The 19,855-nt window shown below is 41.9% G+C and overlaps 2 protein-coding genes across 3 annotated transcripts in view; both read right to left on the reverse strand.

Moving 5' to 3' along the window:
• Positions 1-426: 426 nt before the first annotated feature.
• Positions 427-14,360, reverse strand: LOC145879551 (hemicentin-1). The gene is made up of 15 exons (XM_082975492.1): positions 14,170-14,360; positions 13,489-13,788; positions 12,459-12,740; positions 11,911-12,186; positions 11,489-11,764; positions 10,248-10,499; positions 9,867-10,142; positions 9,367-9,618; positions 8,975-9,250; positions 8,476-8,727; positions 8,038-8,313; positions 7,338-7,589; positions 2,024-2,302; positions 1,517-1,774; positions 427-1,222 (listed from the first exon to the last, which is right to left on the reverse strand). Exons 1-15 carry the CDS (start codon positions 14,222-14,224, stop codon positions 1,143-1,145), a joined length of 3,642 nt encoding a protein of 1,213 aa, XP_082831618.1. The 5' UTR covers positions 14,225-14,360; the 3' UTR covers positions 427-1,142.
• A 2,716-nt stretch (positions 14,361-17,076) lies between these two features.
• LOC106605564 (cell adhesion molecule CEACAM6) overlaps positions 17,077-19,855 on the reverse strand; it is a 59,286-nt gene continuing 56,507 nt past the window's right edge. For both annotated transcript variants that reach the window (XR_014392392.1, XR_014392391.1), the window contains exon 6: positions 17,077-19,812. The gene's annotated coding sequence lies outside the window, so the exon portion shown is untranslated. The remainder of the gene's footprint in view (positions 19,813-19,855) is intronic.

A 19,855-nucleotide genomic window follows, 5' to 3' on the forward strand; every position in this document is an offset into this window, starting at 1 on the left:
TGTCGAGTCATGCGTCCTCTGAAACATGACCCGCCAGACCGCACTTCTTAACACCCGCCTGCTTAACAAGGAAGCCAGCCGCACCAATGTCTCGGAGGAAACACCGTTCACCTGACAACCAAGGTCAGACTGCAGGCACCCGGCCCGCCACAAGGAGTTGCTAGAGCGCGATGAGCCATGTAAAGCCCCCCCCCCTCCCCCCTCCGGCAAAACCCTCCCCTAACCCGGTCGACGCTGGGACAATTGTGCACCGCCCTATGCGACTCCAGATCATGACCGGTTGTGATACTGCCGAAAGTGTGCCTGTGGTGATGCCTCTAGCGCCTGCGATGCAGTGCCTTAGACCTCTGCGCCACTCAGGAGGCCCAAGATCCACATTTCTTCACAGCAATTCTGCCGATAAAGAAATCACCCAAGATTGCAACATTCAGTAGGACAGGTGTGAAAAGACAACACTATATTTAAGACAATAATTAATGAAGAGGAAATATAAACATAAGACAACAGCACAAGCCTGCGTCTCCTCCGGGAATTTACAAGCTTATGCAAAAACAAGCCATATTTGACATAAACACCAGTTAACTGTACTATCAATTGAAATGTTTTACCTTCAAGGTATTTACAAGTTAAATAAACCTGAATTTGTACTTAACAGAGTTTACATACATGATCAAACACAGAACACAGAAAGAGACTCAGTGAATGGACTCCAGGGCAACAGTCACAAGGGCAGTGAATATCTAAGAACTTTTAGAAACAGAACTAGGCAGTGCTGCTGAGCAGTGGATGTTTTCCCTTTCATTTACCATGTTGAAGACCAGTTTAAGATTTTTGTTTTTATTTATAGAGATGATTGACAAAAACACACTGTCGAGGTGGGTTCTATTCTAGGTTCTATTCCCTTCTGACCTCTTGTTCTCTCTCCTCACAGTGTAAAAGCATTGGAAAGGAGCTGAGCATACTAAACCCAGCCCTATAGTGGCAAGATGGGGCAATTACAATATCAACAATACCACTTATTTCTATCGAGTCCTTTTTCAGATCAGTGAGGGGAGTCAGTGAGGGTAGAGGGAAGGGAATGATTGGCTCCCAGCCAGCAGACAGACATGCAGTGTGCTTACTGTGGTGGTCTCAGTGGTTGATCAGAGGCAGAGAGAGAGAGCTAGCAGGGCCGTCAGCATCAGACCAACTCTGGACTGGAATGGAGGGGCAGGCGAGTGGCCTGAGAGAGAAAGGAGAATGGGAGAGAAAGGGAACAAAGAGAATGGGAGAGGAGGGGGACCAAGAGAATGAGTGAGGAAGTTTAAAAAAAATGTATTTGTTTTTATTCCTGTCTGTACCCCCCTAGTTCAGAAAATGTCTGTATTGCATTTCCCTGATGCATGAAAATGATCCTTGCATAAACACGTACGCAAACTAGAACCAAATTAAATTCAACGTAATAAAAACAACTTTGTGACATTTAATTACTCAGTACATCCCACCTAGGTCTTAGTATAAGAACCCACCCACTTACCAGTGACATCCAGACTAATGGTCTTGGACATTGAGATGTTGGTCACAGGGTTCTTGGCCACACAAGTGTAGTCCCCTGCATTCTCCAAGGAGGCAATAACAGCCATCAAAGGACCAGTCCCTAGCACTGATTGGTTGTTGAATATCCACCCGTACTCGCTGGTTGGCCGGGAGTCGGCAGAGCACTTCAGCGTAACTGTGATTACTGAGCCAATCACTGCTGAGACTGGGCCAGAGACGTTCACACTCAGAGGGCCATCTACACAGGGGGGGGGGGGGGGGTATAGGCGGTCATAATAGGGAAAAGTCGAAACAGGATATTGGGTCATCCAACTCTTACATCAACCCATTGAGGTTGAAATTTAAAACAGTTAAGGTTAGGGTTTAGGCTAGGGACATTCCAAGTATCCCAGATAGCGCTAACCATCATACCAGTGGTGGCTTTCTGACTGTTTCTGCATTACATAAACGTGTATATTTTAAATATTACTAAAACACCAGTACTTACAGTTCACCAGTAACTGGTATTTAGGACTGGTGTGTAGACCAAAGAGGTTGGTGGCAACGCACTGATAGTTTCCATCGTTAGACACCTTGACTGGACTGAAGTGCAGAGAGTTGTTAGAGATGGTTATGTCAGAGTTCAAGGTGTTGTTCAGGACCAGAGACAGGTTGTCCTTCATCCAATAGATGGTGTCATAGCGCCCGGTGACATCACAGGTCAGGGTTAGGTTGTCAGATGATATTGGTATTTTGTTTCGTTTCACCATCACCGACTTTATAGCCTCTGTGAGGACAGAGTATTGCTTTATGTACAGTATCAAGATTTGTCATTTTATCAAATGGTTAGTTCCAGCGATGCAACAGTTGGTTATATAAAACAAATAATATATATGTAGTGTGTGTGTGTGTGTGTGTGTGTGTGTGTGTGTGTGTGTGTGTGTGTGTGTGTGTGTGTGTGTGTGTGTGTGTGTGTAAACTTTTTCAGGACCCTGTTTTCAAAGGTAATTCGTAAAAATCCAAAAAACTTCACAGATCTTCATTGTAAAGTGTTTAACCTCTTGACGTTACCCTAGGATAGGGGGCGCCACAGCGCATTTTGGAAAAAATTCGCGCCCATTTTCAACGGCCTACTAATAAGACTCAGAAGCTAGGATATGCATATAATTAATACCTGTGGATAGAAAACACCCTAAAGTTTCTAAAACTGTTTGAATGGTGTCTGTGTATAACAGAACTCATATGGCAGTCAAAACCCCGAGACCGATTGAAACAGGAAGTGGAATTCTGAATTGTGGACTCAACTTCACGTCATTGCCTATTATTCACACCGTGAACTATCGTTATTTGAGCACTTCCAATTGCTTCCACAAGATGTCGCCAGTCTTTACAAAGTGTTTTGAGCCTTCTACTGTCGAAACTCAGTCAATGAGATGCGTTGGAAATTGGTCACAGCGGGAGGGCCATCACCATTATGACGCCGGCGGCCCTGTCTACCCCCACCTTTGGAAACGTTTTGAAACACATTGAAATCGTCCCCCTCGAATCTTATTGGCTCTCTTGTTGAAACAGGCCCTGAAGATTTATGTTATACAACGTTTGACATGTTTGAACGAACCTAAATGGGAAAAAATAGCTTCTTTCCGACACGGCTGTCCCGCGGCCGGCAGAGCTATTGGATACTGCCTTGATACGCGCTAACAACAGCATGCTAATGGAACATAAAGGATGGACTTTTTCGACCGAAAATACATCTGTTGTGGACCTGGGATTCCTGGAAGTGCTTTCTGATGAAGACAACTAAAGGTAAGGGATTATTGACAATATTATACAACATTAGATGTGATCTGCGATTGTTCCAAGATGGCGCCGAGCTGTATTTACTAGGTCATTTTCTGAGTATCGCATCCCCTTTTATCGCTAAGTGTGATTACCCAGTAAAGTTATTTTTAAATCTGGTATGACAGGTGCTTTCAAGAGATATTCATCTATAAATCTTAGAATGACAATATTACATTTTAAACATGTTTTCGAATAGTAATTCAGTAAAATGTAGCACTGTTTCATCGGATGCTTTTGACGGGAAAATAGTTAGTCAACGTCAGACGCCGATGTAAAATGCTGTTTTCATATATAAATATGAACTTTATTGAACAAAAGAATGCATGCATTGTGTAACATGATGTCCTAGGTGTGTCATCTGATGAAGTTTGTAAACGGTTAGTGCTGCATTTAGCTGTTTTTTGGTTATTTGTGATGCAAGTGGTTGGTCGGAAAATGGCTACGTTGCTGCTTTTTACGATGGACTCCTCTAACATAATCTAATGATTTGCTTTTCCTGTAAAACCTTTTTGAAATCGGACGACGTGGGTCGATTCAGGAGAGGTGTATCTATAAAACGAAAAAAAAAAAAATAATAATAATAATTCTTCAAATAATTAAATTTTGTTATGCTGATGGCGATATGATTTTTCGCTGGATTTTGATCCCGCTGACGGGATGAGACACTGAAGAGGTTTTAAACACTGTTTCCCGTGCTTGTTCAATGAACCATGAACAATTAACCTCTATGGGCTAGGTGGGACGCAAGCGTCCCACCCGTGGTGCACTCCATCAACAGCAGGTGCATTTCAAGAGCGGCAAATTTGAATCCAAATAAATGTCAAAATTCAAATTTTTCAAACATACAACTATTTTACACCCTTTGAAAGATAAACATCTCCTTAATCTAATCACGTTTTACGATTTCAAAAAGGTTTTACGGCGAAAGCATAAATTTAGAGTATGTTAGGACAGTACATTTACAAGAGTTGTAATGTTTTGTCAATTCAAAGACAGGGTCACCAAAACCATAAAACCAGCTAAAATGATGCACTAACCTTTTACAATCTCCATCAGATGACACTCCTAGGACATTATGTTAGACAATGCATGCATTTTTAGTTCTATCAAGTTCATATTTATATCCAAAAACAGCGTTTTACTATGGCATTGATGTTGAGGAAATCGTTTCCCTCCAATAACCGGCAGTCAAGTCAGCATCACAAATTAAATAATTAAAATTAGAAAACATTGGTAAAATATTATATTGTCATTTAAAGAATTATAGATTTACATCTCTTGAACGCAATCAACTTGCCAGATTTAAAAATAACCTTACTGGGAAATCACACTTTGCAATAATCTGAGCACTGCGCCCAGAAAAATACGCGTTGCGATACAGACTAGTCGTCATGTTGGGGAGATCTAAAATCGAAAATACTATGTAAATAATCCATTACCTTTGATTCTCTTCATCAGATGTCACTTCCAGGTATCACAGGTCCATAACGAATGTAGTTTTGTTCAAAAAAGCTCATCATTTATGTCCAAAAATCTCCGTCTTGTTAGCACATGATCTAAGCCCGCCGGACATCACTTCATGAACGAGGGGAAAAAATATATTTACGTTCGTTCAAACATGTCAAACGTTGTATAGCATAAATCATTAGGGCCTTTTTTAACCAGAACATGAATAATATTCAAGGTGGACGAATGCATACTCTTTTATAACGTATTGGAACGAGGGTACCCAACATGAACTCGCGCGCCAGGTGTCTAATGGGCCATCATCGTTCCATGGCTCTTGTTCGGTCAGATCTCCCTCCAGAAGACTCAAAACACTTTGTAAAGGCTGGTGACATCTAGTGGAAGCAATAGGAAGTGCCAAAATATTCCTCAGCCCCTGTGTTTTTCAATGGCATAGGTTTAAAGGTAATACAACACATCAGGTATCCACTTCCTGTCAGAAAATGTCTCAGGGTTTTGCCTGCCAAATGAGTTCTGTTATACTCACAGACACCATTCAAACAGTTTTAGAAACTTTAGAGTGTTTTCTATCCATATATAATAAGTATATGCATATTCTAGTTACTGGGTAGGATTAGTAACCAGATTAAATCGGGTACATTTTTTTTATCCAGCCGTGCAAATACTGCCCCCTAGCCCTAACAGGTTAATGAACATGCACCTGTGGAACGGTCGTTAAGACACTAACAGCTTAAAGACAGTAGGCAATTAAGGTCACAGTTGTGAAAACTTAGGACACTAAAGAGGCCTTTCTACTGACTCTGAAAAACACCAAAGAAAGATGCCCAGGGTCCCTGCTCATCTGCGTAAACGTGCCTTAGGGATGCTGCAAGGAGGCATGAGGACTGCAGATGTGGCCAGGGCAATACATTGCAATGTCTGTACTGTGAGACGCCTAAGACAGCGCTACAGGGAGACAGGATGGACAGCTGATCGTCATCGCAGTAGCAAAGCACGTGTAACAACACCAGCACAGTATTGGTACATCCGAACATCAAACCTGCGGGACAGGTACAGGATGGCAACAACAACTGCCCGAGTTACACCAGGAATGCACAATCCCTCCATCAGTGCTCAGACTGTCCACAATAGGCTGAGAGAGGCTGGACTGAGGTCTTGTAGGCCTGTTGTAAGGCATGTCCTCACCAGACATCACCCGCAAAACGTCGCATATGGCCACAAACCCACCGTCGCTGGACCAGACAGGACTGGCAAAAAGTGCTCTTCTCTGATGAGTAGCGGTTTTGTCTCACTAAGGGTGATGTTCGGATTCTCGTTTATTGTCAAAGGAATGAGCATAACACCAAGGCCTGTACTCTGGAGCGGGGTCCGTCCGTCATGGTCTTGGGCGGTGTGTCACAGCATCATCGGACTGAGCTTGTTGTCATTGCAGCCAATCTCAATGCTGTGCGTTACAGGGAAGACATCCTCCTCCCTCATGTGGTACCCTTCCTGCAGGCTCATCCTGACATGACCCTCCAGCATGACAATGCCACCAGCCATACTTCTCGTTCTGTGCGTGATTTCCTGCAAGACAGGAATGTCAGTGTTCTGCCATGGCCAGCGAAGTGCCCGGATCTCAATTCATTGAGCATGTCTGGGACCTGTTGGATCAGAGGGTGAGGGCTAGGGCGATTCCTCCCAGAAATGTCCTGGAACTTGCAGGTGCCTTGGTGGAAGAGTGGGGTAATATCTCACAGCAAGAACTGGCAAATCTGGTGCAGTCCACGAGGAGGAGATGCACTGCAGTATTTAATGCAGCTGGTGGCCACACCAGATACTGACTGTTACTTTTGATTTTGACCCACCTTTTGTTCAAGGACACATTATTCAATTGCTGTTAGTCACATGTCTGTGGAACTTGTTCAGTTTATGTCTCAGTTGTTCAATCTTATTATGTTCATTCAAATATTTACACATGTTAAGTTTGCTGAAAATAAACACAGTTGACAGTGAGAGGACGTTTCTTTTTTTGCTGAGTTTATATATATAAAACAAATGGTTGTACGATCTGATGGATTGTAAAATACTGTTTTATATTACTGTTTTATATATTTCCTGTTTTATATCATTATATCCTCTTAGTATGAGTTTTTATATCTTTAGAGATTGAAAGTAGTGTTAGGTTCAAACTCTGTGTATGAGAAGAGTTTAATTATTTAGTGGACTGCAGTGGACAGTAGGAATGTGTACTCTCAAGGCCTCTCCTGACTGATGAGAAGTCCTGTGATATGCACAGAGGAGCACAGATAAATCCTGGCTGATGGATATGTACATCTTTGTGGAAGTAGGGGGTGAGAGCTCAAGGTATAAGTGGACACTGCACTGTATTGAATGGATGTATTTTGCTGTACATATTCACTGAGTAAAGATTTGAAACGTTTGGGCTCTTTTGTATGATAAGTATGTTTATTGTAATTCTTCTCAGATTTTAAATGAACACAACAAAGCAAAGATTCTGAAGTCTGACTTACCAATGATGGTGAGCATCTTGGAAGCAGTGCTGTTTCTGCCAGTGATGTTGTTGAAGGCCACACAGGTGTACTCCCCTTGACTGGCTAAGGTCAGTGGGCCAGTCTCATACACTGAGCCAGTCGCCACCTGGGAGCCATTGAAGAACCAGCTGAACTGGCTGGGAGGCTGAGAGGAGGCCAAGCAGTTTAAGGTCAAGTTGTGTCCTGTTTCTCCTAATGCAGGTCCCATTATAACAGGCATCTCTGGTCCATCTATAATACAAAAGACAATCAGCTAGACCCAACATCTGAATGTCACTCAATAGATGTTATTGGCCAGAAGGTCAAGGGTCAACAAAATATTTTAATGATGTTAGAGGTGGGATCTAAACATTTACATTGACTTTACTACAATATTTATTAAGGAAGTTCTCAAAGATTCCACCTTAAGCCGTGGGGTTAAAGTTGAACTTTATAGCACTTGTTAACTGCGCTCTTGGAAAAAAAGGTGCTATCTAGAACCAAAAAAGGGTTCTTTGGCTGTCCCTACAGAAAAACCCTTTTGGTTCCAGGTAGAACCGTTTTGTGTTCCATGTTGAACCCTTTCCACAGAGGGTTATACATGGAACCAAAAAGAGTTCTACCTGGAAACAAAAAGGGTTCTCCTATGGGGACAGCAGCAAAACCCTTTTGGAACACATTTTTCTAAGCGTGTACTCACAGTTCACAATCAGTCTATAGTTTGGGCTGGTCATGTTACTAAGGGGATTGGAAGCAGAACACTGATAGTCTCCGTTGTCAGAATGCTGGACCGAGTTGAATGTCAGTGTATTGTTGTTCATAGAGAAGTCAGTTCTGTTGCTAGCATACAGAGGCCAGCCGTTCCTCATCCAGTGAATGGAGTAAACCGTTCCAGTGGTCTCACAGGTCAGAGAGAATGTCTCATTCAGTATTGGCTGGGCTCCAATGACTTTCACGATGGTCATGGTCACAGGTACTGTGGAAAGTTGATCAAATGGTTTTTCAGCACTTTATCTCAACTTCCATCTAATTATACTGTTGGTTCAACAGCACTTAGGCTGTGTCTAAAACCAAATGAACACAAACAAAGTAAAGAAAGTTTTAGTCCCTTGATTTTAAGTAGCAGTTACTGACTCACCAACAACAATGAGCATCTTGGAGACAGTGCTGTTTCTGACAGTGATGTTGTTAAAGGCGACACAGGTGTAGTCCCCTTGACTGGCTAAAGTCAGTGGGCCAGTCTCATACACTGAGCCAGTCGCCACCTGGGAGCCGTTGAAGAACCAGCTGAACTGGCTGAGAGGCTGAGAGATGGCTGAGCAGTTGAAGGTCACAATGTATCCTGTCATTGCTATATCCGGACTCATGATAACAGATCTCTCTGGACCATCTGGGAAACACAAGATAATGAAGATAGAAGTATTATATTAGCTATTGGAACTGCCATTAGTGCGTTTGCCTTGGTTTGACCCCAGCAATACCCAACCATCCCCTTGACTTTATTACATTGGTGTCATAAGTGGGATCCAAACTTACCCCAACTCCTTTACTATGAATTCCATATTTCCCTCATTATAGGTCAACATTTGAATTTAATTTGCAGATAAGTTTGGTTTTGGGCAATAATAACTACTCACAGTTGACGATCAGTTTGTAGTATGGGCTGGTCATTTTGCTGAGTGGGTTGGAGGCAAAACACTGATAGTCTCCGTTGTCAGAATCCTGGACGGAGTTGAATGTCAGTGTATTGTTGTTCATAGAGAAGTCTGTTCTGTTATCAGCATACAGCGGCCAGCCGTTCCTCATCCACTGAATGGAGTAAATGGTTCCAGCGGTGTCACAGGTCAGAGTAAACAAGTAGTCTGCTATTGGCTGGGAACCCATGACTTTCACCATGGCCATGGTTACTGGGTCTGTGAAGAAAACGTCAGGGTCAGAAGAATATTGACTACAATCACAATCACTGTATGTTGAATGGCCTATATCTACATGTACAAGTTAAACAGTTTGGATGACTCTTCTGTCTTACCAATGACCGTGAGCATCTTGGAGACAGTGCTGTTTCTGACAGTGATGTTGTTAAAGGCCACACAGGTGTATTCCCCATGACTCTCTAAGGTCAATGGGCAAGTCTCATACTTTGAGCCAGTTGCCAACTGGGAGCCATTGAAGAACCAGCTGAACTGGCTGAGAGGCTGAGAGGAGGCTGAGCAGTTGAAGGTCACAATGTATCCTGTCATTGCTATATCCGGACTCATGATAACAGGTCTCTCTGGACCATCTGGGAAACACAAGGTAATGAAGATATTGAATGAGGTTAGCTATTGGAACTGCCATTAGTGCATATGCCTTGGTCTGACCCCAGCAATACCCAACCATCCCCTTGGCTTTATTACATTGGTGTCAGAAGTGGGATCAAAACTTACCCCAAATCCATTACTAAAAATTCCCTCTTGCCCTCATTATAGGTCAAAATTAGAATTAAATTGGCAGATATCAAGTTTGGTTTGGGCCATAATAACCACTCACAGTTGACGATCAGTTTGTAGTATGGGCTGGTCATTTTGCTGAGTGGGTTGGAGGCAAAACACTGATAGTCTCCGTTGTCAGAATGCTGGACAGAGTTGAATGTCAGTGTATTGTTGTTCATAGAGAAGTCTATTCTGTTGTCAGCATACAGAGACCAGCCATTCCTCATCCAATGAATGGAGTAAGTTGTTCCAGATGTCTCACAGGTCAGAGAGAATGTCTGGTTCAGTATTGGCTGGGATCCCATGGCTTTCACCATGGCCATGGTGACTGGTTCTGTGAAGAAAACATCAGATTATTACAAGATATTGACTTCAATCACTGCATGTTGAATGGCCTATATCTACAAGTTAAACAGTTTAGATGTCTCTTCCATCTTACCAACAACAATGAGCATCTTGGAGACAGTGCTGTTTCTGACAGTGATGTTGTTGAAGGCCACACAGGTGTAGTCCCCTTGACTGGCTAAAGTCAGTGGGCCAGTCTCATACTTTGAGCCAGTTGCCACCTGGGAGCCATTGAAGAACCAGCTGAACTGGCTGGGAGGCTGAGAGGAGGCTGAGCAGTTGAAGGTCACGTTGTGTCCTGTCATTGCTATATCCGGACTAGTTACAGCAGGTCTCTCTGGTCCAACTGTTTAACACAAGACAGTATGGTTAATCTTATGGTTTTACTATTTTGACAAAGTTTAGTAAATAAGTAGTCTTCCACAATCCTTGGCTTGTGCAAGTCGGAACAGCTCATAGAAGCAGAGCCTATCTCCTATTTCTGTAGAGTGTTGCAGCTTGATGTGTATGTACATCCTCTGGACAGGATGATAGTCAATCACAGGCCTTTACCCTCAAACAGTCCTTAATTCTGAGCGCCAAGTAAAGACACATTGGGTCCTATTTTTACAGTCGCTGGTATGACTCATCCAGGGATCAAGCTCCCAGTGGTGGAAAAAGTACCCAATTGTCATACTTGAGTTAAAGTAAAGATACCTTCATAAAAAAATGACTCAAGTAAAAGTGAAAGTCACCCAGTAAAAAAATACTTGAGTAAAAGTCTGTTTTAAATCTACTTAAGTATCAAAAGTAAATGTCATTCCTAAAATATACTTAAGTATCAAAAGTAAAAGTTAAAGTATAAATAATTTCAATTTCCTTACATTAAACAAATTTGACTGCATCATTTTCTTGTTTTGAAAATTTACGGATAGCCAGGGGAACACTCAAACATCATATACAAACCAAGCATTTGTGTTTAGTGAGTCCGCCTAATCAGAGGCAGTAGGGACCAGGCATGTTCTCTTGATAAGTGTATTAATTGGACCATTTTTCTGTCCTGCTAAGCATTCAGAATGTAACAAGTACTCTTGTGGGTCATGGAAAATGTAAGGAGTAAAAAGTACATCATTTTATTGAGGAATGTAGTGAAGTAAAGGTTGTCCAAAATATAAATAGTAAAGTAAAGTACAGATACCCCAAAAAACTACTTAAGTAGTACTTTAAAGTATTTTACTTAAGGACTTTACACCACTGCAAGCTCCCAACCTTCTAATCTTAGGGTGGACACTCTTAACTACAAGGCCATTGAATTGGTTTTATCAGACAAAGACTACCAGCTATTGTAATACTCACAGTTCACCACAAGCTTGTATGTCATGCTGGTCAGGTTGCTGACAGCATTAAAGGCCTCACAGAGATATTCTCCACTGTCAGAAAACTGGATTGGGTTGATAACCATTGTCTTGTTGCCCGTAGAGAAGAATGTTCTGTTGTTTAGGGAGATGAGCTGGCCGTTCATCAACCAGTGAATGTAGTCTACAGGTCCAGTCACCTCACACCGCAGAGTGAACGACTGATCCAGTATCGGTGGCTTCCCATCACGGCTCAACGAAACCGCTGATATCGGCTCTATGGTAAAAAGAAAGGAAGAGGAAGAGTACTTCACTTGATTGGTGGTAAAAAATACCATGATATAACATTGTATTCATAACCATCAATAATAAAATATTCACTACCAACTATATGACATTTCGTAACGATGAATGTTGCCTCACCCACAATCTTTATCATTGTGGTCATGGTGGCGTATCGGAGTGTGACATTGTTGTGGGCTAAGCAGGCGTAACTTCCTGTCTGGTTCTCTCTGGTGTTCTGCAGGCTGAGCTTCGGGCTTTGCTCATTGAGGAACGCCCCATTAAACCTCCACTTGAAGGACTCAGTGGGTTTGGACTGAGCGGAGCAGGACAGAATGATGTCAGAGCCCGTCTTGTAGGCTGTATGTCCTATGGTCATCTCAGGAACTACCAACATGGTGAGGTTACTTGGGCCATCTATGGGAGGAACAAATAACAATGAAGTGTTGGTGAAGCATTACCTAGAATATGTTTCCATCCTGCTCTATTGTGCATGCTGAGGAACTAAACACAGTGTACGAATGATCCATGCAAATAATGATCTGGATCATGTGTACACAGAGGAATGGTTTGGGATGAGAATAGGCATATTACATCATTGCATGGAATGCTGGCTCTCAATGACAAGGTACAATCCATGTCTGTTGTGTATGATTAATGTACAGTATACTGCATACTCTGATACTCACATCTAACATTGAGGCCAATGGGCTGGCTGGTGCCATTGCTGATTCCATTGATGACCTCACATCTGAACGGCCCTTCATCGTATCGTGTCACACTGACTATGGTGAGAGTGCTGTTCCCACCACCAAGCCAAACTCTGTCACTAGCTGTGACCTCTGAGCTGCCATTCAGCCAGCGGTAGGAGAGGGAGGTGCCAGAGGAGACAGAGCAGGTGAAAATGGAAGTGTCGTTCAATTCCACTAGATCAGTGGCGTTGGCCCTTAGAGTCACGTTTGAAATGGGCTCTGTGGGTGAGAGAGTAGATGGCAGTCAAGATAAGATGGATGTGTCTCAAGAAAGATTTTTTGTGTCTTACTGAATCACAACCATATAGTTGATATTTCTTTCACACTGTAAAACTTGTTTTGGAAATCAATCTAAATATGCTATTTTGTTTACTTATCATGGAGACTAAGTTTCAGGATTGAGCCATGTAGAGCCCTTAGTCTCTTTGCACACACATAAAAAGTATTGTGTATGCCTTGCAAAGAACAGTTTGCTCTGTGATCTGTTCAGGTTCATTCTTTTCAAAGGTATGATGTAGGTGAACTTCACTATAGGTTCAGAAAACATTGACACGTTTAAGTGTTAGCTTTCTATGTCAGGAAAATGACTTTCATTGTTGTGATAGAGATTAATCATTGATAGGTAATGTATGCCCATCAGTGGAGACTGCTGAGGGGAGAATGGCTCCTGATAATGGCTGGAATGGAGTAAATGGAATGGTATCAAAAACATGGTTTTCATGTATTTGATACCATTCCATTTACTCCATTACACTCAATTCCAGCCATTATTATTAGCTGTCCTTCCCTCAACAGCCTCCACTGATGTGCAAGTATGTTTGCATGTGAACCTGCGTGGAAGAAGGTATGTGAATGGGCAAGTAAGTGTGCGGGTGAGCATGTGTGCGAGGAAATGCCCGTGTGTGCCAGTGAGTGAGAGTCTACAATCATAGAAAGATAAACAGACAGGCAGAGGTCAGTTCCTTACCCTGGACAGACAAAGTCACCACAGCTTTCAGGACTGGCTCCATTCCCTGCACGGTATATATACCTGAGTCGTTGAGTTGGAGAGAGTTTATGGACAGCTCTGAGGAGGAGCGGTTGAATGAGACTCTGCCTTGATAACTTGTACTCACAATACTGCCACCAGGATAGAAAAGTACAATGATTGTAGTTTCATATGACCAGGTCCCTATGTTGATGGGGCTTTGAGGAACTAGGTTCAGGGTGACATTACTGCCCACAGCTAAGGGGTTCATCGAGGGAACCACCACCTGGCCAGAGACACCTAGAAGAGGATGGATTGATGAGTTTAGTTCATGTTTTGAGATAATATTAATCAGTACAAAAGTCTTTAAAGTTCTTTCAAATATTTAAATTGAGATTAATCAAATCTTTAGACTATGGCACTTTAACAGAAATACAAGCTTTTGTTTACAAATGTGTGCCTTCAAGTTGAACGCACAATTTACAACATGACCTACTATCTATTTCTAATGTCTCCTCTAGACATTGTTGTCAATGTCAGATAAATAGAAATCTCCATCTTTCTGACTGAAGTGCATCAACCAAACAGAGACATTTGAACAACCTGTTACTAATTTAACAAAGCGTTATAGCGCAAATAGGCATCAATATATTTCCAGAATGAGCGTATTGTCCTCTTTACCTGTAGTGAAGTTGAGCAGCACCAGGATGAGAACCCACACCAGAGGATACTCCATAGTTCTGCCACTTATCAAACACAACAGATCAGAAATGAACGGTAATCTTTCCTATGAACCAAATGACTGTCCACCCTTCTTGGTAAATCTGAAAATGTCGATACTGCTCAGTCACAGTCTCCTCTTAATCAGCAAATATTTATTCAGGATCATGTAATGGGGCTGGAGTCAGGTGATGCAAATGTACCTATCCACCCTATCTGTCGCCAGAACACACTCAGACACACCTACCCACGCCCTGTTTTGCCCACGTACATTTTTCCCACTGTGTTTTTTGTTGACACACAGGGGTGTTTTCAAGCTGATTATGGTTTACTGTAAATCTGATCAACTCTGTCTGTCCTATACGGGTCCTGGGAGAAGGCTGGATGGTACATGGCCAATGAGGCCGGAGATAGAATCTCTGACCCTGTCGAAACTCATGATCTATCAACAGTGGCTAAGGCAACGTGGGCTCATAAGACACTGTTCACATTGAACCTGTCAAGAAAACACTTACAGCGCAGTGAAAAAGTATTTGCTGCCTTTCTGACTTTCTATATTTTTGCATAGTTTTGATACTGAGTGTTATCAGATCTTCAACCAAAACCCAATTTTAGAAAAAGGGAACCTGCGTTTACAAATAACAAAATAAATGGATACTTATTTTATTTATTTAATAAAAAAGTTATGCTACACCCAATTCCTCTGTGTGAAAAAAGTAATTGCTCCTGTAACGGTTGTCGTCGGGAATGGAGGACCAAAACGCAGCAGGAATGTGGATGCTCATCTTGTATTTATTTTAAATCAAGAGAACACCAAAATAACGAACTCACAAACAACAAAACAGTCTTGTCAGGCACACTCAGCAAAACAAGAAACAATCTCCCACAAACACTACACCAAACAATTACCCATATATAGGACTCTCAATCAGAGGCAACGAGAAAGCACCTGCCTCCAATTGAGAGTCCAACCCCCCATTAACCTAAACATAGAAATACAACAAACCAGAAAGAACATAGAAATACCAAAACATAGAACATAGACCAAAAACCCGGAAATAATAAATCAAACACCCTACTACATAAAACACCACCCCGAACCACATAAAACAAATACCCTCTGCCACGTCCTGACCAAACTACAATAACAAATAACCCTTATACTGGTCAGGACGTGACAGCTCCTTTACACCCAATACCTGCTTGTGCCACCTTTAGCTGCAATGACTGCAACCAAACGCCATCAGTCTCTCACCTTATTGTGGAGGAATTTTGGCCCACTCTTCCGTGCAGAACTGCTTTAACTCAGATACTTTTGGGGGTTTCAAGCATGAACTGCTCATTTCAAGTCCTGCCACAGCATCTCAATTGGGATTAGGTCTGGACTTTGACTAGGCCATTCCAAAACATCAGATTGTGTTCTGCATCATTGTCTTGCTGCATGACTCAGCTCACAGCCAGTTGCCCTGATATTCTCCTGTAGAATTCTCTGATACAGAGCAGAATTCATGGTTCCTTCCGTTAAGGCAAGTTGTCCAGATCCTGAGGCACCAAAGCATCCCCAAACCGTCACACTACCACCACCATGCTTGACCATTGGTATGAGGTTCTTACTGTGGAATGCAGTGTTTGGTTTTCACCAGGCATAATGGGACCCATCTCATCCCAAAAAGGTATACTTTTGAATCATCTGTCCATAGAACATTCTTCCAAAAGTCTTGATGATCATCCGGGTGCATCCAGATGATTTTTGCCAAACTTGAATCAACGTTTTGGACAACATGGGTCCCATTGGGGCGGCAGGGTAGCCTAGTGGTTAGAGCGTTGGGCTAGTAACCGAAAGGTTGCAAGTCTGAATCCCAGAGCTGACAAGGTACAAATCTGTCGTTCTGCCCCTGAACAACACAGTTAACCCACTGTTCCTAGGCCGTCATTGAAAATAAGAATTTGTTCTTAACTGACTTGCCAAGTTAAATAAAGGTAAAATAAAAAAAATCTATTATGCCTGGTGAACCATCAAGACTCTTCCTGGAGCTGGCCAAACTGAGCAATTGGGGAAGAAGGTCCTTGGTCAGTGAGGTGACCAAATACACGATGGTCACACTGACAGAGCTCCAGAGTTCCTCTGTGGAGATTGGTAGAACCTTCCAGATGGAAAACCATCTCTGCAGCACTCCACCAATCAGGCCTTTATGGTATCGTGGCCATTTGGAAGCTTCTCCTCAGCCCGCTTGGAGTTTGCAAAAGGCACCTAAAGAGTCTCAGACCATGAGATACAAAATTCTCTGGTCTGATAAAACCAAGATGAACGGAGCAAAGTACAGAGCGATCCTTGATGAAAACCTGCTCCAGAGTGCTCAGGATCTCAGACTGGGATGACAGTTTACCTTCCAACAGGACAACGACCCTAAGCACACAGCGAAGATAACACCGGAGTGGCTTTGGGACAAGTCTTTGAATGTCCTTGAGTGGCCCAGCCAGAGTCCAGACTTGAACCCAATCGAACATCTCTGGAGAGACCTGAAAATAGCTGTGCAGCAACACTCCCCATCCAACCTGACAGAGCTTGATAGGATCTGCAGAGAAGAGTGGGAGAAACTCCCCAAGTACAGGTGTGCCAAGCTTGTAGCATCATACCCTAAAAGAAGAATCAAGGCTGAAATCGCTGCAAAAGGTGCTTCAACAAAGTACTGAGTAAAGTGTCTGAATACTTATGTAAATGTGATATTTCAGTTTTTTATTTTTAATACATTTGCAAAAGATTCTAAAAACCTGTTTTGCTGTACATGTACAAATATTCCCATATAGGTACAATTTCCACATAGATATAGATATTTAGGTAAACAGTAATGCTCAGGCACTATTCAATTCAATTCAAAGGGACTTTATTGGCATGGGAAACATGTTTAAACAGCCAAATTAAGTTAAATAAACAAGAAACAAAAGTGACAAGACACAAAACAACATCAACAAAAAATGATTTGAAATTAACTTTAAATATTGCACTCATAAAATTTTTACAAATATAGACATTTCAAGTCTTATTTTACTATTAAATATAAAGAAAAAAAGACTATAAAAAGCTTATTCATCTAGAACCCTTCTTGACTTCCAAAGTATCATCAAAGAAAAAAGGTTTTAGATAGAACCCTTTCTTAGAAGGATGGTAAAAAGGTGGTAGAACCCTTTCTTAGAAGGATGGTAAAAAGGTTTTAGGTAGAACCCTTTCTTTAGAAGGATGTAAAAAGGTTTTAGGGGAGAAACCTTTCTTAGAAGGATGCAAAAGATTTTAGGTAGAACCCTTTGCCTTACAAAGAACCCTCGTCTTCCAAAAAGGGTTCTTCAGATGAAAATGGTTATTGGCAGAACCCTATCCCTTATCAAGGAACCCTTTTGGAATCCTTTTGTCTAAGAGTGAATATGCCATCTACATCAAAGCCTTTTGCTGTGCCTTTATTATTGCATGTTTGCTCATGGACTGCTTCGCAGTCAGTAATATTGACTGGGATTTAATAGAGACATGAATCCGTCTGTCTCTCTGTTTACCCTTTATTATACAAACCACTAACCACAGGTTCTGCCTCCACACACATCACTCTAGTCACTGTTTACTGTATCTACACGGTCCAGCTGTAAATAACTCTTAAGGTCAGACATAAATACCGTAACCATCCTGGTCTGGAGAGATGAACAGGGTTGCGATACAAGGAAGTTGGAAATTTACCAAATGGTAAAATGTATTTTCAAAAAATGCCACCTATCCCTTGATAGAGAGTAATTTCAATACTAATCTCTGGGCTTCCATACTGGCTTGGGGTTTTCATTTAAATCTACATTAATACAACACAGGTGTCAGACACAATAGATATGATTAATTGTATCTGGGACTAGAACCCACAACCCACCTGAAAGAGAGTAACACACCTAAACACACACAAGGTCACCTTTACACACAAAGTGTGACAAACTGTGACGCACTGACTATTGCACCACAGCAAATGAAGGACTCACAGTGTACATTTTGATCAGGCTCTTTATACAGGACACAGTGAGCTCCAAAAGTATTGGGACAGTGACACATGTTTTGTTGTTTTGGCTCTGTACTACAGCACTTTGGATTTTAAATGATACAATGACTATGAGGTTAAAGTGCAGACTGTCAGCTTTAATTTGAGTGTCACGTTGGTAGAAAGCATAGGGAGACAGGCGCAGGAATGCGTAACAGTTTTTGTTATTACTACCCAAATTACAGCATGCCATGTAAAGGCATGGGGACGAAGACCAAACAAACAAGTATACAAAACACAGGGTTGAGACCCAAACGAAGAGCAAAATAAGTGCACGGGATGAGACCCGAAAACACAAGCACACAATGACACAATACAGAAGGAGACCCGTGATCATCTGCACAATACAAGCGGCACGAAAGCCAAAACAATAAGGCACAGCTACTCACACAACCAACAGACATTGGAACAATAATCGACAGCCCAACGGCGAACAAAGGGCACATTTATACCAATACAATCAGTGGGAAATAGGAACCAGGTGTGCGTAATTAGACAGTTCAGTGCCTAGAGGCCGGTGACGTAGACCGCCGAAACTGGTGCACGGAATGAGCAACAGTACCGGAGGGTTCCTTGACATTGAGGGTCTTTTCATCTACTGTATATCGGGTGAACCATTTAGAAATTACAGCACCTTTTGCATATGATTAAATGTAGAAATGTTTAGAAACATACTCTATTCTTATTTACAATAAAAGTGACTCCAAAATGACACAATACATTATTTACCATTCATTTCTATTGGGCACAAAATAATAGAAAACACAACCAAAACAAACAGTAAATGCATCCAACAAGTTTGTAGAGTCACACGATTGATGTAGTCATTGCATGCTAGGAATATGGGACCAAATACTAAACTTTTGGCTTCTTTAATACTCATAAGTGAATTTGTCCCAATACTTTTGGTCCCCTAAAATGGGGGGGACTATTTACAAAAAGTGCTGTAATTTCTAAACGATGTACCCTATATGGAAAAGTGCTGGAGTACAGAGACAAAACAACAACAAATGTGTCGTTGTCCCAATACTTTTGGAGCTCACTGTATATCTCACTATATAACCAAACGTAGACTATATTTAGGAGTAGTAGTATCGGGTGTCTGGGTATTACTACTGGGCATGAGGGCCAAGAACAAGATAACTGCCACATAGAATTATTGTAATTCTGTGGATAATCTTTAGAGCTAAAGTTGTAATTTGAAGGTATTTAATAGTGTCTTCCAAGAACACTATGTCATGAGTTTTGTTTGTCTGTAAAGCTAAAAACATCCAGAACTTGGTGACGATCTTCGTGTTTCTGACAGGTAAATGACATTCGTCTGAATAATGGTATAGTGGTCCCACCCAGCAGATTCAGCTCACACGCAGTGTTGCTGTGAAGAGTCATTCCTTATCACTTAACTGAATGCATTTCTTGGCATTGATCTCCAACTGTACTGACACTGACCCACTGCTGATGGTGATCTGTCTGGTGACATTGCTGTATCTCATGGTTTTGTTGTTGAAGACCGTGAAGGACACACCGTCTGGACCATCTGTGTATGGAGATATGCATTACTATCATGACTCAACAGATCG

Source organism: Salmo salar, chromosome 05, assembly GCF_965601325.2.
Source record: "Salmo salar chromosome 05, fSalSal1, whole genome shotgun sequence".
Lineage (NCBI taxonomy): Eukaryota > Metazoa > Chordata > Actinopteri > Salmoniformes > Salmonidae > Salmo > Salmo salar.